Source organism: Dermochelys coriacea, chromosome 9 (assembly GCF_009764565.3).
Source record: "Dermochelys coriacea isolate rDerCor1 chromosome 9, rDerCor1.pri.v4, whole genome shotgun sequence".
Classification (NCBI taxonomy): Eukaryota; Metazoa; Chordata; order Testudines; family Dermochelyidae; genus Dermochelys; species Dermochelys coriacea.
This window is the reverse complement of record NC_050076.1, coordinates 104,166,696-104,191,968: the sequence shown is the minus strand read 5'-3', so window position 1 is coordinate 104,191,968 and position 25,273 is coordinate 104,166,696. Positions and strand designations below refer to the sequence as shown.

At 45.4% G+C, this 25,273-nt stretch overlaps 1 protein-coding gene across 1 annotated transcript in view; it reads left to right on the top strand.

Annotated features, from left to right (window-relative positions):
• TEX11 (testis expressed 11) overlaps window positions 1-25,273 on the top strand; it is a 129,902-nt gene that overhangs the window by 28,893 nt on the left and 75,736 nt on the right. Inside the window, 5 exon segments of the mRNA XM_043492957.1 lie at window positions 2,940-3,025; window positions 8,316-8,373; window positions 9,216-9,311; window positions 17,272-17,370; window positions 24,679-24,758. Coding sequence (XP_043348892.1) covers window positions 2,940-3,025; window positions 8,316-8,373; window positions 9,216-9,311; window positions 17,272-17,370; window positions 24,679-24,758 — 419 coding nt within the window.

Genomic DNA, 25,273 nt, shown 5'->3' with positions numbered 1-25,273 from the left:
TTGAAAGTGAAATGTGGCATATTGTGGTTGAAGGGGATTTAACTGGTTTCTGTGAAAATCTCTGCATATCCTTAAGAGTCTGAGTGTAACTGATTTGAGGAGTTCTGCTTTCATTCTAGTTGCATGGACAAAGCTACAATCATTGGATGAATCATTAAAGTGACTCACTGGGGTATTTGTATTGCTCCTTTTCATTTCATTTTAAATGTTACATGAAACTCCTCCATTAAGTAACGTTAAACTTGATGGCTTAGGACAGCGGCTCTCAACCTTTTCTGGGAAGGTCTCTAGGTAATGTTTTAAGAGGGAGTTGGGTCAGAGGGTGGGTCTTCACTGACTCTGATAATTGAATCTTGAATGTCACTGGATTGATCTGCTTGAGAATCTTGGATGGGCTTAGGTATTGGTGATCCAGCTTAGCTGATGCTCAGGTTGATTTGAGATTCTGAGTTGATAACCAGACCTTGCTGGTTGATAACCGGATCAGATGACCGATGCTAAAGTTAGGTGCAGCCTGGTGACCCCAATCAGCTTAATGCTTGTAGACCACATCTGCTTGCAGAAGTTCACGCTGTAAAGTGGGTGCTGATTGCTGGCTATCTGGTTCTGTTAAGACAGGTGTGGGTCAAGAAGCCACCCTCCGTTCTTAGCAGCATTACAATAAGCTATTGGCAATCTTGATGTGTAGCTGGAAAAATGCATCCAGCCCAGTTGGGGATTCTATTTGTGCCAGCTCCTCCTTGAGTCCATCCCAGCTGGAAGTGATAGCACTGAGCGGCCTTGTTCCAGTTTGTGTCTGTTACCAGGTGCTGAAAATCTGCAGCATAGTGAGCAACCAGCTGGTATCCTTGCCTCAATACCTGGTGCGTGGCTTCTGCTGTATGTTACTGTTTGAGTTGTTGAAGGTCATTAAGTGGCTTTGACAAATTCCTTGAACTGACTCAAGAGGGGACTAGATTTCTCAAGCAGTGGAGAATCCCAAGTCAATGCTTCCCCAGTCTGCAGACTAATGACGAGTCCCACAATGGTTTGGTAGGCAGGAAATGACTGTTGGCACAGAAGGAACAGGAACTGGTGCTGGCTTAAGAACCCACAGTATTTTCCACAATCACTATCAAGCTTGTCAGACAATTCGGATCTTTGGTACTCAGGAAACCTGAGTCACTGATGACGTGGCTTGTGCCTGCGGCACTACATTCTGTGCCTGAAGGGTATGGACCTGGCTTTAATAGATTCTTCAGGGTGCTTGCTAACTCTGCCAAAGAGGCATCAACTTTAGTGTGGTCCATTCTGCAGCTAAATTACATCTTGTCTTTTTGGGCTGCTCAAACTGTCACGGATCAGGGTGTGGGCAGTTATGCCTAGTGATTGGAGCAGCGGCGGTCAGACCTAGTGGTTGGAATCAGTGTCAGAGGCCAGGGACAGCGCTGTGGATCAGAGATGGAGCTAGGAACCAGGGGTCAGGGCCAGAGCTGGGAACTGAGCATGAGTGGAGCAAGGCTGGGAAGAAGGCATATAGGATCACAGCTGCAGGCTTAAGTGTTGAGCCACCAGCAGCTTGTTGCTGCTGCTGAGCTTAAATGCAGACCTGTAGCGATCTTGAAGCCAGTTGGGTGGGCTGGGCTGGCCAGTCAGGTGATTCTGCTGCCAAACTGGCTAGCCCCAGGTAGAACCCTGCAAATCTGCAGATATCTGCTTCATATCCACAGACCGTTTTTGCGGATAGTGGATTGGCTGCAGCTACAACTGGGCAGGGCTGTAGTCACTGGTGGCACCTGGCTTGCGGTGTCCAGCTCGGGCAGCCTGCTCAGGACTTGCAGCCAGTAGCCAGTGGCTGGGCAGCAGATCAGAGTTGGGGCTGTCAAGCACCCGCTTGTCGTGCCACTTCCTGTCCAGCAGCTTGGGCCCCTCAGGCAGTGCCAGCGTCCCCATCATGGCCTGGCCCGGCAGCACTGGCCACATTCCCAGTCCCGGTCCGCCGGCTCCTGGGCAGCAGGGCCTGTCCCCAGCCCTGGGGATTGGAGCGGGCGGGGCCCTAGCACGCCATCCCTCCAACACACTGTGATGCAACATACTGATCTGCCATGTGCCATTGCTTGAGAGGCCCCTGGGAGCAGCATGCGATGCAACGCTCCTTCCTCCCAGCAACCCCTTCTGCTCTGCCTCTTCTCCTCGAGACCCGCCCCCACGTTGCCTTACCCCCAGTCCCTATCCTCGTGCTGCCTCTTCCCTGTAAGATCCCCCCCCCCACCCTCTTTTCCCCTCCTCCCCCTGTTGCTAGCCCTGTGAGATGGCTTGCTGCTGTGGATGTGGGTGTGGATGTGGATACAGGTAGAAGACAGCTAGTGGATTGGATTGTGGGTTGATCCTGGCAGATTCAGATTGGATGTGGATCCACGTTTTTGTATCTGCGCAGGGCTCTAGTCCGAGGCTTAACGGAGGAAACTCAGGTACCTAATACTTACACACAGAGGAGCTGATGAAGCAGCAGTATTCTGAAATATCAAACGTTGGAAGAACCTTTTCCCCCCAAACTGTACAGTGCAATAGTTCCTGCTTTTGTGATGGGTTTTTATTCGCTCCCGAGTGTTTAGCTCTCTAGTGTTTCCTATTCTAACTTCCCCTTTTTTAGTTGTCCCTGTTCAAGTACTCTTGTTGTATTTATTGATGGAAGTGGACTGCAACATGTACTCAATCAGTTCTGCTGTTATGTGTGACCTTGAGGGATTTATTTATTAATGCTGCTTTAGTTTCCCATAGAACAACAATACAACAATTTTAGTCAGATTCCTTTTCCCTCCTATAAAATCAGCTCTGATAGTGGTGGGTGTAGCTTTGATATAAAAAGTATTTTAAGTGTGCCTGAGACTCAACTGCCTTAGATTTCAGAAAGTCGTTACAAGAACATAATAGGAGAAGCACTTTTTTTTTAATTGCAGACCTGTTATCTATCAATCCTCTGCTATAACTTTGGAGTGGAAACCTATGAACAGAAGGGGTATGACCAGAGCTCCTTCTGGCTCAGGTAATGTAAAAGGGAAAACAAAATGCAAAGTACTTTTTCTGAGAAAATAGCAAATGCGGTTGAAGGAATAGGAAAAAGCAATTTTTAGTTTTTGGATTTCATTGAAAAAATGCGAAATTTTGTTAAATTCTTTGTGAAACTTTTTTTTTTTTTTTTTTTGGAAAAAGCAGTTTCCTGATGGGGAAAAAGTTGTTTGAAAATTTTCATATAGCTCTAGTATTAAATGAATCAATCTGTAACCCTTCTGCCAGTCAGAGTTGGCAGGAACAAGGGCCAGGTTCAGTACCTAAGGGTTCCTTTTCAACAATACAACACAAAACCATCTTGAGTCCCCACCCAGTGACCTGCGACAATTACACACCACCCCCTGGCCACCACTAAGAGGCAATATTTCCCTTCTCACAAACACAGAGTCTGAGTTAGCAAAAAACAAAACAAAACCTTTTAGTAAAGGAGGGAAGTAACTTAACATTAATTTGGGAAAATGCTGCAAACAAGGTTCATAAACATAAACTATGAGCAAAAGACCCACCCCGCAAGTAAGTTGGGCAGTGTCCTTTTCCCCTTTGGTTCTTAAGTGGAGCAACCCAAAAGTCCCTTTAACATGCCTGTCCCTTCTCTGCACCCCACTCACAGTTGCTGTTCTTGGTCAGTGCAGCCCCAAAGTTCAGAGGTGCATCTGCAGCGATCACCTCCCACCCTGGGTGGAGGGGGTGGTAAGGAGGCACATTACACACGCCGCTGCTTGGGCACTCGGTCGCCACACCTCTCCCTGCCAGCCACTTGCCATGCCTCTCCACCAGTCACCCTGCTAGCCACTCCTCTCCAACAGCCACCTTGCTGGCTGCTCACTGTACCTCTCTGCCAGCCACCCTGCTGGCCACTCATCAAGATGTCTCTGGAACCACCACTTAACACAGCTCTCGGTGATTTCAGTAGTGGGGGAGCCTCACTGCTGGTGCACACTGGGCAGTCTCTTACGTCAGAGACACTATCCCAAAGCAGGTCTAATAATTAGACCTAGGTATCAGTGATTTCAGCTCTGCAGTGTATAACAAGACTGTCAATTAAGTCTAAATTAGCTCTTTTATTACACAGTGGAGAGAGGAAGGGTCAAATGGTGTCTAGGAGCCTTAAGCAGGGCCCACACCATCAGGTGCAAGTACCTGTCCCCACCCCTTCTCAACTCACTGGGTTTTGGAACCCATGTTCCCTGCCTACGAGTGCTGTTTCATTGAAGGTGAGTCCCTCCAGCAGGGTATGCCAGGTACAGTTCTGCTGCCCTTGATTCACAACAAGGGTAACGATCTTTTATTACTCCTGCCCCAATAACAAGGAGACTGGGGATCCAACACCAGCCAAAAGTGATCATTTGGGCAAGCAATCACATCATACTGAATACTAGGCAGAGTAGGTGTGCCCATGCAAACAAGATCAGTTCCTGAAGTCCTCTTCCACAGCTCATCACAGATGTCAGGAAAGAGCTCATTCAGACTCTGCTTAAAAATCTAAAGCTCTACTTGGCTGAGCAAAGCTAGACCTATACCCACCTCAGTGGCATTTCTCTGTTTACAGGCACATCCTTTCATGTCAATCTCAGTGTAATCTCAACGTCAGGAATCCCTTTCACGTGGATTTTCATGTTCCAACATGAGGTCCCTTCTTTGAATGTAGAAATATTCATGGCTCTCCTTAATTCTATCCATACCACTTATTCTCCCACGGAGGCTGTGCTCTAGGGGGATTGTTCCCAGCTATTTCCTCTTTCATAATGCCATAGTGGTGGTTGCACCTTAAAAGATGTGGAAAGTGTAGAAAAATGCAGAAGAATAATTCATGTCAGCATTACATGCATTTGCTAAAAGTAGTCTTTGAATTGCTCATAAAAGAGTTACATACCAAAAGCCATAATTTATACTGTTGATGAAAGTTTGTTTCATTTATTAGTTCTCCCTGCTTTAGTGTTCTCAGCCACATTCATTGGGCTACAAGGGCAGGCAGCTCCACAACTGGCTGGGTGCCTTTACTGCTCATTCACTGTTACATGTGACCTTGACAGATTTATTAGGTTTCCAATGTTGAGAACTTGGAGAGAATCCACAAAACAGCAACACAAATGATTAAGAAGTTGGAGGAATTGGATTATGAGGAAAGATAAAATGAATTGTCTGTCCATTTGGGCTAAATGACAGCATGCTAACTATTTACATATAGGGTGTAAATTCCAACATGGGAAAGGAATTGTAAGGGGTGGTAAGGTGGACCAAAAAAGCAGTGCAATAAATTAAGAAAGGAACATTTAGGCTATCAGGAAAAATTATCTTGTGCCAGACTCAGAAAATCAGAATAGATTTTTAAAAAAATTATTCAGAAGAAATCAATTTGACAATGCCCCCTTTAATCTTAAACAATTAATGATCATAGATATTGAGTCAAGGAAGTCTTGAAGTAGTGTTTAGGGTTAATTAAAACTGATATTTTGGAGAACATCTCTTTATTTTGTTCTCTATACTTAGAAGATGGAATACTAAGTGCTCACAAACACCAATGAGAAAATCTTTGGAGTACAGAACTAATCATTGCAAAGCACAAACATTTGCCTGGATAGGTTTCAGAGTAGCAGCCGTGTTATTTGCCTGGATAGAATGTTGTAGCACCATCTAGTGGGATTAATGTTATCTCATACTGAGAAAATATCAGATCTGGGAATAAATTTCTGCAGACAGAGGCAGATTAAGGTTTTGTGGGGCCTTGGGCCAGAGCACGTGGGGGCCCCCCTCCGCACACTTTCTGCCTGTGGCCCTGCCCAGGGTCCCACACCATTCTGTCCCTTCCCCCATTCCACCCACGGTCCTTCCCTATTCCACCCGCTCACTGCAGCCCCCCTTTGATCCTTTCTCCCCCCCACCCCTGTGGCCCCAAGACCAGAGAAGCTCTGTCCCCCGCAGAGGGCCCTGGGGCCGCAGCGGGAGTGAGATCTCTCCCAGCCCTGAGGCTACAGCAGGGAGCCAGAGCTCCTCCAGCCCCAGGGCGGCAGCCGCTATCCGGGGTCTTGCCACTGGGGCTTCCTGTGCCGCCTGGAGTGGGGCCGGGGTGCTGGGGCTTCCTCCACCCCAGCACTGCTGCCAGGGAGCAGAGTGGGGTCGGGGCGCTGGGGTTTCTCCCACCCCAGCACTGCTGCCAGGGAGCAGAGTGGGGTTAGGCGTGGGGGCTTCCCCCGTCTGCTCAGCGCTGCTGCCAGGGAGCAGAGTGGGGTTAGGCGTGGGGGCTTCCTCCATCTGCTCAGCGCTGCTGTCAGGGAGCAGAGTGGGGTTAGGCGTGGGGGCTTCCTCCGTCTGCTCAGCACTGCTGCCAGGGAGCAGAGTGGGGTTAGGTGTGGGGGCTTGCCCTGCCCTGCCCTGTGCTCCTGCTGGGGAGAGGGGTCAGGGCGTGGAGACCCCACCCTGCCACGGCGCGTGTCCGCTGGGGGCAGGGCACCCATTTTTCTGAGGCCTCCCAGTTGGCTGGGGCCCACTGGCTAATCCGCCACTGCCCATAGATGTAATTTGTTTTTGCATCCCTAAAGTTTTGTTTGCACTCATGTCCCATTTGTTACCTAGCTCAGTTTTATGGAATTACCCACAGGCATTCACCTCAGAGACCTTTTATACTGTGATTTAGTTTTTAGAACAAGGACTGGGAATTGAGACTCCTAGGTTCTGTTTCTGGCTCTGCTACTGATTTGACATGACCTTGAAAGCAAGTCACTTACCTTCTATGTGATTTAGGGCTTGTCTACGCTTGAAACACTACAGTGGCACGGCAGTGCTGCAGCTGCACCACTGTAAGCTCTTCAGTATAGACACTACCTATGCTGTTGGGAGGGGTTCTCCCATCTTTATAGGCAATCCACCTCCCCAATAGGCGGTAGCTAAGTTGACAGAAGAATTCTTCCATTAGCCTAGCGCTGTCTACACTGGGTGTTAAGTCATTTTAACTTAACTGCTCTGGGGTGTGGATTTTTCACACCCGTGAGTGATGTAGCTGGGTTGACTTAACTTTTTAGTGTAGACCAGGCCTAAATTTCCTCATCTGTATAGTGGGAATGATAATTCTGTTATTCTGAGAGGTATTGGTGACTGCTTGGGTCACACTCCTCTTTGAGCTTAAGGTGAGAATGTACCCTGTAGTTAACATGAGTATCAGAATGTGTTAAACAGAAGCACCTCACCAAAGACAAAATGGGTTGTGAACCCATCTAGGAGTTTAGATTGAGTGGGCAGAGTGGTTTTGCTGAACAATGTGTGTGTATGAGAGGGAAGGCAGAGCACACACAAACTGATAACACACAACAGAGAGAGAGGCAGAGACAAAAAGCAAGAAAACCAAGCAGCAGTCTGTGAGCAGAGCATGACCTGAGAAAAGTCAGTGAGAGCTTTTCAGACTGTTGGCTAAAAAGACTTCGGGGTACAAGCTAAGAAATTGATTCTTTTGTTCTTGGTTTCTCCTGTATTTGGAGAGGCAGGACTTTGTACATTCCTTGTAAATAAACAAGATTGCATCAAATAAAATATCAGACTCCATCAATTTCTACTTCCACCTGGAACATCTCCAGGGCCCAGAAATTTGACTAGCCACTGAGTTCAAAAAGGAGCAGCACTACATATCTGCCTCAAAGCGGGGTTATGAAGCTTAATTAACTAACTTGAATAAAGCAGGAAGAACTTAGTGCAATTCAGAACTGGGGATTTAGAAGGCAAATTAAATCCTGTCTGTTCTTAGATAATGGTGAAGACTATGTATGATTGCGTGCTCTGTCTTGTTGTCGTCGTCTTGTCCCATGATAATCATATCAGGCTGTGAAGTTCAAGAATGAATTCAGTTACTCTTACAGCGTCCTTTGTAAGGACACCTTGAGCCAAAGTGCTAAATCCAAAGAGTAACACTTTCTTTACCATATGACATTCAAAAGTGTTAGCAGGTGTTAGAGCCTGCTTCTGACACAGCTTGCACAGTTGACATATCTTGGTCCTATCTCTATTGATTTTTATTCCTGTAATGTGCCCTGTCTGCAGTCTCATGGATATTATTAAAGTATATTATTTTCTGATGCTTTTATATCAATCAGAGGATCTTTTATCTTGTGACCATTTATTTTAGCTAATATTTTCCTCTGTGCTCTATGTGGCTCCTAGCAATCAATGAAATGGAAAAGGTAAGTATGGAGCTCACTGCGTAGCCCAGGAAGCTGACTGAGTTCTTCTTACATCTCTTAGCCCATACAATTCTGATCTTTTCTTTTAAACTGTAGCCAGAGCTATGAGATTGGGAAAATGGATAAGAAGTATTCTCCTGGGAAAGAAATGCAGGTAAGAAATAAACATACAGAAACTTCTGAATTACACACAGACTAATAGCAGGATGTCATTAGTGCCAGTCCTGCTCTGCAACCCCCAGTGCCTCTCTGTGCCAGTCTTGGACTTCCCCTCATAGCTCTGCCAGTGGTTATCCATCCTGATCTTTAGCACTTCCTGCTATTTTAGTCCCACAGAATGGTAGTGTAGTGTATAATTCTCCACTAGATACTAGGTTGAGTCTGAGACCGAGTCATTGCTATGTGTGTCCTTAGTCATATTTGAATCTAGATTTTCATAAAGACGTAAAGCTAGTGCATTAGTACTCTGCTCCAGCTAGTGTATTTGGAGAAGAATTACGTTATAACCCATAGGCTCTGTCTTGACTGGGAAAAGTGGTCTAGGTTTAGTGAATGTGGTGTTATTTGAGTCTGACCTAAATTTGTTCTTTTTCCAAGTTTAAATGAACTTTGAACTTGACCAGCTAAATTGAGCTAAAGATTATCCTGCGTCTACAGAAGGAAAAAGATCAAGTTTAGGTCAGGCTTAGCTAGCACGTTTACTAAAAGCCTGACCTAAACTTAACCAATTTACCATGTCAAGACAAATCTTCAGAAAGGATAAGAATACAATTGTTATATGGGTAGTGCCTAGCAGTCCCAGTCAAGGAGCAACATTGTGCTTGGCACTGTACCTCTAGTAACAGAGAAGACAGTCCCTGGCCCAGTGTGCTTCAGTGAATATTATCCTCAGCTTATATTTCCATTTCTTTATTTCCACTCTTTTGTGCAATATTTAAGTGTTGTTTTTGGTTATTTCATTTGAGTTTAATTATTCATTTTGTCTTTTTTTTCTAGGCTAAAGTGCTGCGGTTATTAGCCACTGTCTATTTGGAGTGGGATTGCGAACAGTATCAAGACAAGGCTCTCAGGGCTATAAGCCTGGCTAACGAGGTTGTAACTTACTGTGATGTCTAAGCAGGCTGGATTGATTTAATACATAAATTTTAATAATTAAATTGGGAAACAGGAAACCTTGATTTAAATAATTGATTTTAATCTTGTTTTGCATTTGTGTTTTTAGTTATTTTCCTAAAGAAAGGTTGGTTATCATTGGTTGGTAACCATTAAAACATATTGATTTGGAACTAAATATGGCATTTACACTAAATTTGGTTCTTCTTTTTGCTACCATATATTTGTTTAAACAGTTATATAGCTTAATTTTCATTTATTCAGATTCTCAATTTTTCCATTTTTATTTTGCACCATTTACCATTTTCTAACATTTCTTATTTAGTAGGTTATTATTAATTTTTTACTTATGATTTGTGTCAGGCTCTGTTTGGATGGACATTCAGATTACCTTAAATGTGCTGGACACATAGGAAAAAAAGTTTATCAAAACATATTTTGTGATTAAAACTATTTTATTAAACTGTAGTTAGTGAAGTGAACGGGATTGTTTCTAGTCACCATGTTCTTCAAGATTTTCGAATTAATAGATGTCATCCTCTCAGACCCAGTGTTTATCCTTAGATTATAAGAGGAAAACAAGCTTTCCTGCTTTTTCAGCTCCCACTGGTTTCTTCAATTTAATGACTAGATCATTCAAAGTTAACTGGTTAAATAAACTCAAGTGAAGAAATAGTCTCTCTGAACCTGTGGAAAAAGATATTGCTGTCAAAAAATGGTTTAGCAAACTCTGGTTCTAGGTGCTTACCAGTGACTTCCATCAGTTAAGTCGTTTGACTTTCTTTAAAACTGATAGCAAATATATACTGCTTAATATTGTTTTTTCTTTAAATTTAAATTATCTTAAAAGATGTTAGTAAGTTTTGGTCTTAACATATGTTGTCATAATTTAAAATTTAATTTTAAATAGGTTTATTTTTAAAAATAAACTTGTATTTAATATTTTTTATTAAAATTGATTTTTAAATATTTAAACAAAAACATTTATTTTTATCTACCTCATGTCTAAACCATCACCAAAATCATTTCCAATACATTTGACTTATACTCATAACACTGTGGGATAAATTCATCCATGGTGTCAAGTATCGGTGGTAGCCGTGTTAGCACTGTATCCACAAAAACAACAAGGAGTCCGGTGGCATCTTAAACAGATTTATTTGGGCATAAGCTTTCATGGGTTAAAAATCTACTTCTTCAGATGCATGGAGTGAAAATTACAGATGCAGGCATTATTATACTGACACATGAAGAGAAGGGAGTTACCTCACAAATCGAGAACCAGTGTTGACAGGGCCAATTCGATCAGAGTGGATGTAGTCCACTCCCAACACTGATGAGGAGGTGTCAATTCCAGGAGAGGCAAAGCTGCTTTTGTAGTGAGCCAGCCACTCCCAGTCCCTATTCAAGACCAAATTAAAGGTGTTAAATTTGCAAATGAATTTTAGTTTTGCAGTTTCTCTTTGAAATCTGTTTCTGAAGCTTTTTTGTTCAAGTATGGCTACTTTTAAATCTGAAGTCAATGGAGTGCCATCAGAGATAACTTTGGCTCGCTCTATAAATTTTGACAGGTTTCAGAGTAGCAGCCGTGTTAGTCTGTATTCGCAAAAAGAAAAGGAGTACTTGTGGCACCTTAGAGACTAACAAATTTATTAGAGCATAAACATGCATCCGATGAAGTGAGCTGTAGCTCACGAAAGCTTATGCTCTAATAAATTGGTTAGTCTCTAAGGTGCCACGAGTACTCCTTTTCTTTTTTCTATAAATTTTGTGTTTTTTCTGATTCATTTGCCATGTTCACAAACCTGTGTAGTGCTGGTAGCTTTCATTAAGAAGAAGCCCTGCTGAATGTGCAGATCATGCATCTGTCTTTCTGCTATGTATTTCCATCAGTAATAGATGCCTGTTGATAATAATGGTCATACCATTTTTTTTTCATGGACGCATAAAATCTGCACATACAGAATAGAGTTCAGTGGTGTCCAGCTGAGATGTAGAACACCTGGCTTTTCAAATGACAGACTGGAAGACTATTGCTCTTGGGCCACAGTGTGTGACCCCAATAAAATAATGCTCCTGTAGAATTCTCTTTCCCATATGAACATGTCAAATTAATTTCATGCCTCCTTCCCTTTGGGTTAGCCAGTGCAAATGAAATTTCAGTAGAATTAATCTTGGGCTGGACATCTTTACATTTCCATTTCTTTGGCTTAAAAATGAATTGTAAATTCAAAATTTTGATTAAGATTTTAATGATTTTAAGTAAAAGCTAAAATCCAACTTTACCTGCAGCAAATGCTGTCAAGGCTTTCAGTCAAGTGATATAGTGTGGCTTAGAGACAATGGAGAATCTTAGGATATCTTAGGATATCTTAGGATATCCCCCCATCACCGTAGTATCTGAAGGCCTCACAATCTGTGTGGTAGACAAGTACTATTTATCCTCATTTTACAGATGGGGAACTAGGGCATAAAGAGAGGCAAAATGACTTGTCCCAAGTAACCTAGGAAGTCTGTGGAGGAGCAGGGACCTGAACCTAGGTCTCACAAGTCTAAGGGCATGGCTAAACTTGCAAATTAGAGTGCATTAAAGCAGCCCCGTGCACTCTAACTCACGACGTGTCCATACTGGCAAGGCACATGGAGCGCTCTGACTCCGTGGCTAGAGTGCTCCTGGTACTCCACCTCGGCGAGTGGAATAACGTTTGATGTGCCCCTGCTGGAGTGCCACAGCGCCAGTTTGGACGCCCTGGTCTGTTAATGCGCTCTGATCGGCCTCCAGAAGTGTCCTACAAAGAGCTGGACGCAATACTTGGGGGCAGCCCCACCTCCACTCCGAGTACCACGATGGACACTTCAGAGCCCAGTTCAACAAGGGAGGAGGAGGAGGAAGAGGAAAACAGGAGCGAGGGTGGTGAGGAGGAGGAAGACACCCCGGAATCCCTAGATGCATGCAGCCAGGAGCTGTTCTCAATCAAGAGGAAGGTAGCCAGTTGTGCGGCTGGTGCTTGGGGAAGGACAAACACCAGAGGAGGTTCCCGGTAAGTGGCTTTTATTTTGGGAAGGAAGTTATTCGGTGCAGGCTCTTGGGGCAAAGAGGGTTAGGGCCGCATGCATGCCTAGATGTGGAATAGGGCGTTGATGTGCTCTCTCACATCATGGTAATCAGCCTCAGTGATCTCTTCAAAGGTCTCATCCACTACTTGGGCAATGTGCTTGTGCAGGTTTCTTGGGAGAGCCACTGTGGTCCTTGTCCCAGTCAGGCTAACATGTCCGCACCACTGTGCTGTGAGAGGCGGGGGGACCATTGCTGCACACAGGCAAGTTGAACATGGGTCAGGGCGGAAGCTGCATTGCAGTAGAAGACCCTCCCTTGTTTTCCTAGGTCACCCTCAGCAGTGAGATATCTTCCAGGACGAACTCCTGTGGAAAATGTGGAGACTGTTCAGTATAGGGGCCCCCTGCAGCTGTTGGCTCTCCCAAGGCACAGAAACCCAGAGGACAGTACAGCCGTGAAACAGTCAGTCACGCTTGTGCTTACTCACCATTTTGGGGCTCCCGTGGGTTATATGCGCTCGCTTTGGGACAGGCTAATTATGCTATTGTGTAGACTGTGCTTGCCCTTAAGTATGGGGGAATCATTGCTCTGTTTGGTGTGAACAATGCTGCCTCTGTTAAGTGTTGCATTTTACCTTTATAGATGCAACCTTGAGATCTCAGCTGTCCGAGTTATCACCAGCCAAAAGATTCCAAAGAATTAGGAAGAGGCCATGTAGAAGCAAAGAAGACATGCTGCATGAAGTAATGCAGCAGTCTCTTAATGAGAATCTAAAAGCACAGGAGTGGAGGGAGAATGAAAGGAGGATCCGTCAGCAGAATGAGGAGCACTGGCATAAAAGCGCAGAGCTCTGGCAGCAAAGTGCGTATCGGCTGATAAGCATCATGGAGCGCCAAGCGGACTCAATGCAGGTGCTCATAGCACTGCAGACAGAGCAGATCCGTGCCTGCCCCCCCGCTGCAGCCCTTGTCCCAAAACTCTTTCCCTTGTGCCCCCATGTCACCGCCAACCTGCTTTCCCCAATATCTGGTTTCTTATTGCCACCAGCTGCCTCCAACACCTGTAGCTTCACCACCCAACCCTGCAAACTTACCCACTGCACTCAACCCCCATCACCATGCAGAATAGCCATCCTGAAGTGCAGCACTCATTGCACAGCACTCCGGACAGGAAGGCTGAGTATGATAACAGGACATACACAAATGTGTGATTGTACTATTCACCACCCCACCTCCTTGCCCTTTCTGTTTCCCAAGCAGTTGTGTTTTTTTCAATAAATGAATTTTCTTTTCAATAAATGGATTTTTTGGCTTTGAAAACATTCTTTATTATTGCATAAAGTAAATGATACTTTAGCCCAGGAAAGCAACAGGCACTGCAAGTCAGCGTAGCAAACACAGATTCCTACTAACATTGGAACCTCTGCACTTCACTCCCATTCAAGGCACCAAACATTACCGGTGGCTTTCAGCCTCAAATTGCTCCCTCAAGGCATCCCTAATCCTTGCAGGCCTGCACTGGGCCCCTCTAATAACCCTGCTCTCTGGCTGTTCAAATTCAGTTTCCAGGTGTTGAACCTCCGAGTTCCATGCCTCAGTGAATCTTTCGCCCTTCCCTTCACTAATGTTATAGAGGGTAAAGCACGCGGATATAACTGCGGGGATGTTGTCATCGGCCAGGTCCAGCTTCCCATACAGAGAATGCCAGCGGCCCTTTAAACGGCCAAAAGCACACTCCACAGTCATTCTGCACCAGCTCAGCCTGTTGTTGAACTGCTGCTGGCTGCTGTCAAGGCTCCCTGTGTAGGGTTTCATGAGCCACGGCATTAAAGGGTAAGCAGAGTCTCCAAGAATCACAATCGGCATTTCGACTTCCCCTACGGGGATTCTGATGTGGGAAAAATATCCCGGCTTGCAGCTTCCTGAACAGGCCAGTGTTCCGAAAGATGTGCGAGTCATGCACCTTTCCGGGCCAGCCTGTGTTAATGTCAATGAAACGCCCACAGTGATCCACAAGCGCCTGGAGAACCATAGAGAAATACCCCTTCCGATTAATGTACTCGGAGGCTAGGTGGGCTGGTGCCAGAATTGGAATATGCATGCCATCCATCACCCCTCCGCAGTTAGGGAAACCCATTTGTGCAAAGCCAGCCACAGTGTCATGCACGTTACCCAGAGTCACAGTTCTTCTGAGCAGGATGCAATTAATGGCCCTGCACATTGGGACAGGACCCAGGATGCCCCGCACCCCCTTCCCACAAGCTACAGTGCCAGAATGGGAAGAGGTGCTCTGTGGGATAGCTGCCCATAATGCATCGCTCCCAGTGCCGCTGCAAATGCTGCAAATGTGGCCACACCAGTGCGCTTGCAGCTGTCAGTGTGGACAGACTATAGCGCTTTCCCTGCTGCCCTCTCCTAAGGCTGGTTTAACTCAAAGCGCTCTACATCTTCAAGTGTAGCCATGCCCTTATGCTATTGTCTAACCACTATATCATCCTTCCTCTCCTGAGAAGTACATGGAAGGTGTTGAAGACTGAGGGAAATTTTGTACTAGATTCTGAAATGCACAGCAATCCAGCGAGGACTGGAGGGAACTGTTTCCACTTTTCCCATGTGTTAATATTAAGGGAACTTCTAATTCTTTTTGCTTTGTTATTAAAATCACACAGATAAACACCCCAAATAGACATCATCATAAAATGTGCTGGGTTTAGTTTTATTGCATATACTTCACAGAATTTTGCACAATGTTGTGAGTTAAACAACAAAAGTGGCTAAACAACAACGTAAATGAAGCAGTGAGAGGCACAAAGGCATCCTTTAAAAAATGGAAGTTAAATTCTAGTGAGGAAAATAGAAAGGAATATAAACACTGGCAAATGAAGTGTAAAAATACAATTAGGAAGGCCAAAAAAGAATTTGAGGGCCTTTTTTCTGGACTCCAGGTTCCAGGCAGTTTGTTCAAGTGTCATAGATGTGAAGGTTCACCCGATCATGGCATGAAACAGTTTAAGTCTTCTGGCTCACATGGCCTCTTGCACCTATGTTGTTCAATAGACCAGACTGTGACTCAGAACTCTGCAGGTCTGGCTGGCTTCAGTTTACTTGCCAAGCCGCCCTCAACTGGACTTTGTGGTAAGAATGTCCTCCCATGTCATCACCTCCCTAGGTTGGTGGACAGATCCAGCCAATGTATGTGTAGGCATTCCATTTGCCTATTCACAACCAGTTCTCTTTAAAGTGACAGATGCTTCAGCCCTGGGATGGAGAGCCCATCTTGGATATCAGAAGGGACTTGGCATTTTACCCACATAGAACCAGACATGTTCGGAAATTTTCCCAGATGTTCATAGCAGTGACTGACAGATTAAGAGGGCAGTCAATGACCCAGAGAATTTCTTCCTGGATTGCATCTTGTATACACGTGTTATAATTTGGCTAATATTGCTCTGCCTGTCAGTCACAGTTCATTTAACAAGGTCAAAATCAACCTTGGTGATCTTTCTGGAACAAGTTCTAATTGCAGACATTTGTAAACCAAAAACAACCTGGTCCTCAGTCTACACATTTGCCTCCCACTATGCTGTGGCTCAAGATGGCAGAGATAATGCCAGAGTGGGTTGAGTTGTTCTCCAACCTTTATTGAAGTAGACTCTGATTCCACCTCCTATTCTATGGCTTGTGAGTCACTAAGAGTGGAATGCACATATGCAATCAATCGAATAAGAAAAATGGTTACTAACCAGTTTCGTGTCAGTTCTTTGAGTGTTGCACATATCCATTCTACGACATGCCTTCCTATGCTTCTCCATCGGAGTTATGGTAAGGGAAGTGAAAGAGGCTAGAGACAACTCTGCTCTTCATACGTGCATGCAGTGGTGCGCACCAGTGGGGGTCCTAGCTGCCCAATGGGTACTACTGGGGGAAAAAGTTTCCAATGACAATGTGGTGGACGTGCAGACACCAAGAGTGGAATGGACACATGAAACATGTCTTGAAGAACAATTACACAATAGGTTAGTTACATTTTTCTCAGGTGCACTTTCTGTTGATAATCAAATGTGGGAAAGAGTTCGTGGCATGCAAACCCATAAGCATTTGAAGTATTAGTCTATTCAGGTTTTTATTTTGCTGCCATCACAGTAGTTTCTAAGCAGTGAAGTGCACCATCTCCTAAACTGCCTGGAATCCTACTTGTTTTAATTCTACATTAATCCAGTCAATTCAAGCCCTTGTAGAGGAGGAACAAATTCTGCCAGAATGTAAACATTCAGAACACACTCAGCCTTTTTTCTGAAATGTCTATAGATGGATCCAGCAAGATCAGGTTACTGCATTTCACTCTTGAGACCTACTCAGAACCTCTTGGCAACATAAAAATTAAGAAAGAAAAATGAAAATTTAGACACTGAGTGTGTCAGAAATTTGCATCTCCTCCCAGAAGGAAAGATTGCCAGTTACATAGGCATTGCTTGGGACATTTAAAACTAGATTGGAGAATACTGTGGAGACTATAGGCATGTTTTCACTGGCAATGTACAGCGCTTTAACATGGCTTATGTCTCAGCATAACGACTACAGGAGGGGAATAGCTCCCTGCACTGGTGCACTGTCTGCACTGGCACTTTACAGTGCTGAAACTTGCGGTGTTCAGGGGGATGTTTTTTCACACTCCTGAGCGAGAAAATTGGAGTGCTGTAAAGTGCCAGTGTAGACAAACCCTATGTTGTTGTGGGAAAAGCCTGTCCTGGCTAGAATTTCCTGACATTCTTTCATGTTTGTGAATGTGCTGGACTCCTGATAGGATTCAGCTGAACTTGCTCTCTGAGTTTCAGAAAATAATCTGGCTGTTCATATAATGTCATTGTCTTTCAATATGCAGGAGAATATGCATCCAGCTGGGTTTTTCTTGAAAATTAAAATCCTTCTGAAAAGTGGAGCATCTGATGAAGGCGTCAGGACAGGTATCACAGCTCCGTATGTATTGTGGTTCAGAATAATAATGTGGTCATTGTATATTCCAGGCCCAAGAAGTAAGAATGAATGATGTGGGAAAAAGATGAAATTAATCTCTCATCTATTGTAGAAGAAGGGGTCTTATTTGCGAAATGTCACAGCCTGGTTTTGGGATGTATGTGGTGTGGAAATCTGTCTAAAATTATTATAGCAGTCCTTGGGAATACAAATGCTATTGAGGGCCTGGTGTAACTTTGAGTAAAAGGAAAAAGTTTCTTTTGCTGCTGAGTGAGTTACATTCATTTGCTGGGGGAGGACTTGTTAGTACTAAGGTAGTGAAAAGACAGCTGTGTAAAAATGTTGGTAGTTTTAGACTTTGGGCTGTATTCACTCAGGGTGAAATTAAATTTTGTGCAGAAGGCCAGCACAGTTACTCTTCTGCTTGTGGGGTAAGATACTACTTCACATGAGTAATGATGCAGAGTCTGGCTGAGTATAAGTAGAGTGGTCAAGATAGTGATTGGCCATGTGTTGATAAAATAAAGTTCTCCTTCGAGTAGTGTCCCTATGACTGCTCCACTGTAGCTGTGTCCCTGTGCTGCTGCTTGGTGAACTTCGGTAACAGTGTCTGTTGGGCTCACACATGTGGTACCTCTCCTCATGCTGTGCCAGGAGGCTAGTCAGTGTGCTTGGGCTAATCGTCCTCAGTACTTTCTCTGGTTTCAGAGTAGCAGCCGTGTTAGTCTGTATTCGCAAAAAGAAAAGGAGTACTTGTGGCACCTTAGAGACTAACAAATTTATTAGAGCATAAGCTTTTGTGAGCTACAGCTCACTTCATCGGACGCATGTACTTTCTCTGCCACCCCAGCTAGAGATGGAGCCATTAACTGTCCATTAGCAGATCCTTAACTCTTCTTTCAGTTGTTAATTTTTAGCTTCTAAAAGTTCTTTAGCCTTTCCTTATCTTTATTTTGGACCTGCCAGAAGAAAAGAAGAAAAAAGAAAAGAAAAAGGACTTTGTTTTTCCAGCGTCCCTGGTGGGGGTAGGGGACCCCGCTGGACAAGGGTATGCCTGGCTCTTGGGGCTTCAAGAAGTGTCATACTGGAGCAAGGCAATCCCAGTCACGGACAAGCACTCTCAATGCATTTGCTGCCTTGGTGGGGGCCACATTCAACAGAAGTGTTCCCTTTGCCAACAACTTTGACTGAAATCCTGCAAAGACCGAGAGCTTCACCAGAAGATCATCTTCATAGAGGAGGATCTCCGACCACAGCCCCAAGTCAGGTGTGAGTCTTCCTCCCAGCCTTCGACTTCAAAGGTCAAGCAAAGGATCTGACAGTGAGTCAGATGGGCTTCTGAGTACTCCTCCCAGGCTTCATATGGGACCCAATACCAACAGAGTCCAGGAATGTACCACCAGATGGCACTGCTGACATCCTGGTATGGTCACCCATGGGCATCTCCACCAGGCCCTATGCCACCACAGTGGACCTACAGGGACTGCTGGACAGCTCATCGCCAGCCTTCCTCCAGGACACCACGTGTCATCAGAGAACCTCACAGACTGGCTCCCTCAGCTGTAGAATTGTGAGCCTCAGTACCCTTAGAGGTTGTGGAGCTGGAGATGGATGCTGAGGAGCAGATCGCACCCAATGCCATATCCTCCTCTTCACCAGACGAGGCGGTCATGCCATCACAACCCTCCATAGCAGATGATTTTCACCTATTCCAGGAGCTGGCAAAGAGAGTGACTGACACCCTTCATATACCATTGGAGGAGGCTACGGATACGCACCACCAACTTATTGATATCCCCCACGTCTCATCCACCTCCGACGTCATCCTCCCAATTATGAGGCCATCCTAGACCCTGCTAAGGCAGTGTGGGAACCCCAGGCCTCGATGGTCCCAACTTGCAAGCAAGTGGACAAAAAAATACTGTGTCCTCACAAAGGAATCAGAGTTCCTATTTGCCCACCCACCACCCAATTCCATCATGGTAGATGCTGTGAATTCTCGTGGCTGTCAGCACCACTTTAGAACGATGCCCTACGACAGAAGTTGGTCATGTCTTGATCTCTTTGGTAATAAATGTACTCTTCAGCCACCTTACGGTTCCAAATTGCAAACTACCAGGCATTTCTGGCAAATAATGATTACACAAATTACAGGACTTTATTGATAAAGTGCCAGAGAGCTCCTAGGATTCCTTCAAGGTTATCATCCAGGAAGGCCAACTGGTGGCAAAAACAACTCAACAGTCAACTCTCAATGCTGCCGACATGGCTGCCAGGACTGTCTCCACTGCGGTGGTGATGAGGTGAGTGTCACGGCTTCACCTCTTGGGTTTCCCGAAGGAGGTGCAGACAATGGTGGAAGACCTCCCCTTTGAAGGGATGAAACTCTTTGCCAAGAAGACCGATGCCTCCCTCCACTTCCTGAAGGGTTCCAGGGCCACTCTCAGATCACTGGGAATTTATACACTGGGGCAAAAGAGACGAATACCAACACAGACAGTATTCAGCAGCGTTCCCAGTGCAGCAGCACTATGAGCCCCAGAGGAAGAAGAGGAGATTCTCGAAGTGGAAGCCCTCAGGCTCCCAGTCCTTGACCTAACTGCCTGCCCCTAAACACCACTTTTGATGGGGAGGTTGAGGTGCCATAGACCACTCCTCACCACTGTTCCCTCTAAGCTGTGCATGAGCGCACACAGATCCTAAACCCCGTGCACACGGTGAAACACCACGCACACAAAATTTGCACAGAAGCACAGCAATTTGCACAGAAGAAATTTTTTGCGCACATGGCCTGTCAAAATTTGCACAGAGGAAATTTTTTGCACACACGGCCTGTCAAAAATTAGAGGGAATGTTGCCCTCACTATTACCTGTGACCATACACCTATTTGGCCACTGTTTGGTAGCATTCCACAGTGCCTGGGAGCGCATAACATTGGACAGATGAGTCCTAAAGATTGTCAGATCTGGATATTCCATCCATTTCATCTCCTATCTCCTCCACAACACTTCCCTGTCCCGCTTCAGGGACCCTTCCCATGAGAGTCTACTATGGCAGGACATAGACTGCCTCCTGCAGTTAGGAGCCGTAGAACCAGTACCTCAACATCTATGGGGCTAGGGGTTCTCCACTCTGTACTTCTTCAGCCTCCCTTCCTTTTGGGTATTGAGACCCATCCTGGACCTAAGGAACTCTCAACAAGTTTGTCAAACTCAGATATTCAAGATGGTCACACCGTTGACGATCATTCTGTCACTGGAACAGGGAGCCTGGTTTTCGGCCCTCAACCCACAAGATGCCTATTTTTACATCTCTATACTACTTGCTCACAGAGGTTCCCTCAGGTTCACTCTGGGAAACAACCATTACCAATACAGAGTCCTTCCCTTCGGACTTTCATTGGCCCCGAGAGTATTTTCCAAAGTTCTCCGTAGTGGTCACCCATTTAAGATCTCAAGGGATGATGATCTACCCGTACCTAGAGGATTGTCTCCTCAGAGTCTGGTTGCTTCAGAAGGCTCGTCGAGCCACTGAAGAGACAATAACTTTGTTCATGGAACTGGAGTACAGATCAACTCGCAGAAGTCAACCCTTATGCCAGTGCAATGCCTGGAATTTAGAGGGGCCGACCTAGATGCACTACAAGCCAAAGCCTTTCTACCTCAGGACAGATTTCACTCCCTGATATCTTATAGACACAACTCAATACAGCCTCAGTGCCAGCCAGAATCTGCCCCCGCTTCTGGGGCATATGCGCTGCCGGCATGGCGGTTATTCCTCATGCCAGACTTCACATGTGATGCCTACAGCTGTGGTTCCAGCTTGGTGTACCAGACTGATCAGGCACAGTCTGGCCAAACTCTGTCACTACCCACCAGGGTCCAAAAACTCCCTGGACTGGTTGAAAAGACCCAACCAATGTATGCAACGGATCCTCTCCCTACAGGGGCCACCTTTGTCACTCCTTACCATGGACGCATCCCTCCTAGGGTAAGGTGCACATTTAAACAGTCTCACGCAAAGGCAGATGGTCCGCTGGCAGAGATCTCCCTTCATATCAATCTCCTCGAACTTAGAACAGTCAGGAATGCCTGCCCCAGTTTCCTCCTGCTGATAGCAGGCTCACATATAAAGGTCCTGACGGACAACATGGCCTACATTGTATTACATCAATCTCCAAGGAGGAGCCCGATCACCCTCTCTATTCGCAGGGGCGATGAAACTATGAATTGGTGCATCTCTCACCGTTTCACTGGTCCACGGCTTACCCCCACTGGCACAATAGCATACAAAGTCAGTTGCACATTCCTGCATGACCACGAGTGGGAGATGCACCCATCAGTACTTCAGGGCTTGTTCACACGGGGGGGAACACTGTCCACAGATCTGTTCACCACTTAACAGAACAGAAGTGTCCCCGATACTGTTCCAGGGTGGTGATTGGACAACGATCTCTAGGCATGCTCTCCTCCTTCCATGGACAAAGACCTTTCTTACACCATCCCTCTGTTTCTCTTTGCTGAAGGTCCTGCTCAAGATAAAAAGGATGAGCCTCACGTGATTCTGATCACCCCTACCGGATGAGACAGACCTGATACCCTTACCAAATGCAGCTTGTGATGTGCCTGCCGATCTCCCTTCTGACCATCCCACACCTCCTCACACAGGACAAGGGGCACACCATGCATCCCAACTTGGGGATCCTCTGACTCAAAGCATGGCTCCTATGTGGTTCCACCTCCTAGAAAGCTCATGCTCCAAGGAAGAGCAAAAGCTCCTACTACACAGTAGAAAGTCCTCCACACACATGCACTTACCTGCAGAAGTGGTCCAGGGTTCCAGATTTGGTGCATGTCCCAGCAACTCTGTCTAGAGTTGGCAAACTCTTCCACATATTCTGAAATATGCCCTGACCCTTAAAAAATTCAGGACTATTCCTTGAACTCTCTCAGAGTCCACCTCACTGATTACAGTATTTCAAACATTCCAAAGAGGGGTACTCGGTAATTTTGCAACTAACCATAAAAGGTTCCTAAAGGAATAACAAACATCTTCCCTCAGCCTAGACTTCCCTTCCCCTCTTGGGATCTAAATCTAGTATAAAAGGCCACCTGTTGAACCCATGGCCACCTGTTCGCTAACTCATCTGTCCATGAAAAACGGTCTTCTAGTTGCAATTACCTGGCTAGAAGAATATGGGAGATAGCAGCTTTACTGACAACATCCTCCGTACTGGTATTCTTCCTGGAGAAGGTCACGCTTAGGCCACATCTGAAGTTCCTCCCCTAAAGTGACCTCCTCATTCCACATGAACCAGTCTATTCACCTTCCCACTTCTACTCTAAGCTCTCTGGGAAAATATGCAAGGTCATACTACATACCGTGGATATTAGGAGAGCCCTTGCATTCTGCCTGATAGAACAAAAGCCTTCACGTCATCTGCTAGATTGTTTCTCTCTATGGCAGACAGGTCAGCGATATCAGCCCAATAACTTTCTAAGTGGGTTTCAAATGTGTTAGAAATTGCTACCAGATTCATTACATGACCCCTCTGGACTCGATCCATACACACCCACAAGATTGGTCTCTTCATCTGTGCCTTCTTAGAGCATGTTTCCATCTTGGAGATCTGGAGAGTGGCGATTGTGGGCTTCGGTCTGTACCTTAACAGAACGTTATGCGATCACTGAGGACTCTGCCTCTGATGCCATATTTGGCTCCATTTTTCTTTCTTCTTGGACCAATCCGACTCCGAAGTCCCAGCCTCCTCGGGAACACCCATAGGGAACACAACCGAAGAAGTTACTCACGCTGTTCAGTAACGATGTTCTTCAAGATGTTCTCCACTACCCTCCCTCCTCCCATCTACTTTGGAGTTCTCACTATGACTCTGCAGTAGAAAAGGAACTGAGGACGGTTAGCCCACGTGCACGGCTAGCCTCATGGCATAGCACAAGGAGAGACGTGCATGTGTGGGCCCAACAGACACTGCTACCAATGTTCTCCAATCAGCAGCTCAGGGATGCAGACACACCTGCAGTGGCAGCACCCATAGGACACACATATTGAAGAACCATGTTACCACACAGGGTGAGTAACTTCTTTGTTTAACACAGATTTGTTTGTTTCATATAGGATATATAAACTATTCTTACTTGCTCTTCAGACTTGTCAACACAGTATAAGTCAACTGGTTTCTTTGTTGTATTACAGCAGAAGAGTGTCTTCAGGAGGGATTTGAATTCAGAGAACTGGTGGCTCAGGAAGAACTTTCTGTTCATAGATGGTGAGCTGTTCAGGAAGGCACTGTGCTGTCTTCTCTGGAAAGCACCAAGTACACAGTGGGCACTTCCAGAAATAAATTTTGGTCTCCAGGTAACTGGTTTGAATTCTGTCAGATTGAAACTCTCCTTCAGACGGCTGTTGAGGAATTTCAGTCAGTTTCTAGGGACAGGTGTCAAAACCCACATCATGCTAACTTGCTCTTTGTTGCAGTCTTAACTGAGAGGTCCATGGAGACTGAACTCCCCACAGTCATTGAAATGGTCCTTCCAGGCCAGGTGGGAGGCACATTGTGAGGGGACAGCTTGAGGAGGAAGCTTGCATTGTTGTTGTCCTTTCTGTTTGTGTCTTATGAGAGACAGATGACTTGAGTCTCCAGAGCTGTCAACTTGGCACCTTTCACTAGCCTCAAATTCATTTTGAAACATGAAAAGAAAATGAAAATATGAAGAACATGTTTAACTGTTGCCTAGTTTTAGAATTATGATTTTCCTAAGAAGACAAAAGACTGACAGTGAGTGTGAAGGTATATACTTTATGGACAGGCTGGACGGCCTGGAGTGTAATCAAGAAGGTCCTGCCTTGCACTAAGACTGGGCTATTTAAACAGGAACAGGAAGTTAAGCAGAGAAGAGGAGAGTAGAAGCTAGGCCAGGCTGCAGTGGCTGGTGTTTTTTTAATTCTGAGGCTCTAGGAGACCTGGTTAAGATACCAAATACTTTGTTTTGTGGTCTTTAAGTAGGGAGCTCTGATCTGCGGTCTTTAGATGAGGACTTTATGAACAGTTTATTGTAATTGTTTGTCCTGAAACCTTATGAAAAGATGTGCTTTTTTGTTCATGTATGCTGGCTTTCTACTTGCCCCTGGCTGTTAAAACAAACCTAATGCTGTCCCAATTGGGGGAAATTAAAGTGGAGCATACCCACAACACCATACCAGGCTGAAGGTGGAGCTAGGGACAGCCCACATCTTTACAGTGAGCAGATAAATTTCCTTAGTGACTCAGTAATCCCCACTGTTTCTTCTTTCTAGCTGCTGCTGAACTTCCTGCATCATGAAGTGTCACTAGATTTCTGTTTGAACACTGCTAAGCTGCTTCTGGAATATGAGAGGTACAGAACCTCAGCACCCACTACTTGAGGGAGAACATACATTGCCTGGGCTTCCAGTATTCTTACAAAGTGATACCTAACAACAGGAGAGCTAAGTTGTAGAAATAGTGTGTCAGGGGCATGCTACAGTGTGAGTTGAGATGGAAGAGAGAGTTGCTACACCTTATCCTACATTGGCATAAGTAGGTTGTCCCTAGGGTGACTAGATAGCAAGTGTGAAAAATCGGGACAGGGTGTGGGGAGTAATAGTTGCCTATATATGAAACAGCCCCGAATATTGGGACTGTCCCTATAAAATTGGGACATCTGGTCACCCTAGTTGTCCCTGTGTAGCTTTAATTTGTGCTTTGGCTTGGCAGCCCTGACTTGTGGAGCTGCTTCCTCCACTCTGTCCAAGCACAGCTCAGGATGAATGTTGAATCAGGGGTGCTTATTTATAGCTATACCCTTTTATCTGGAGAGATGCTGTAGTTCAAGGACTGTTTTAAGTTTCCATTACAAATTCCTGTTGTCAG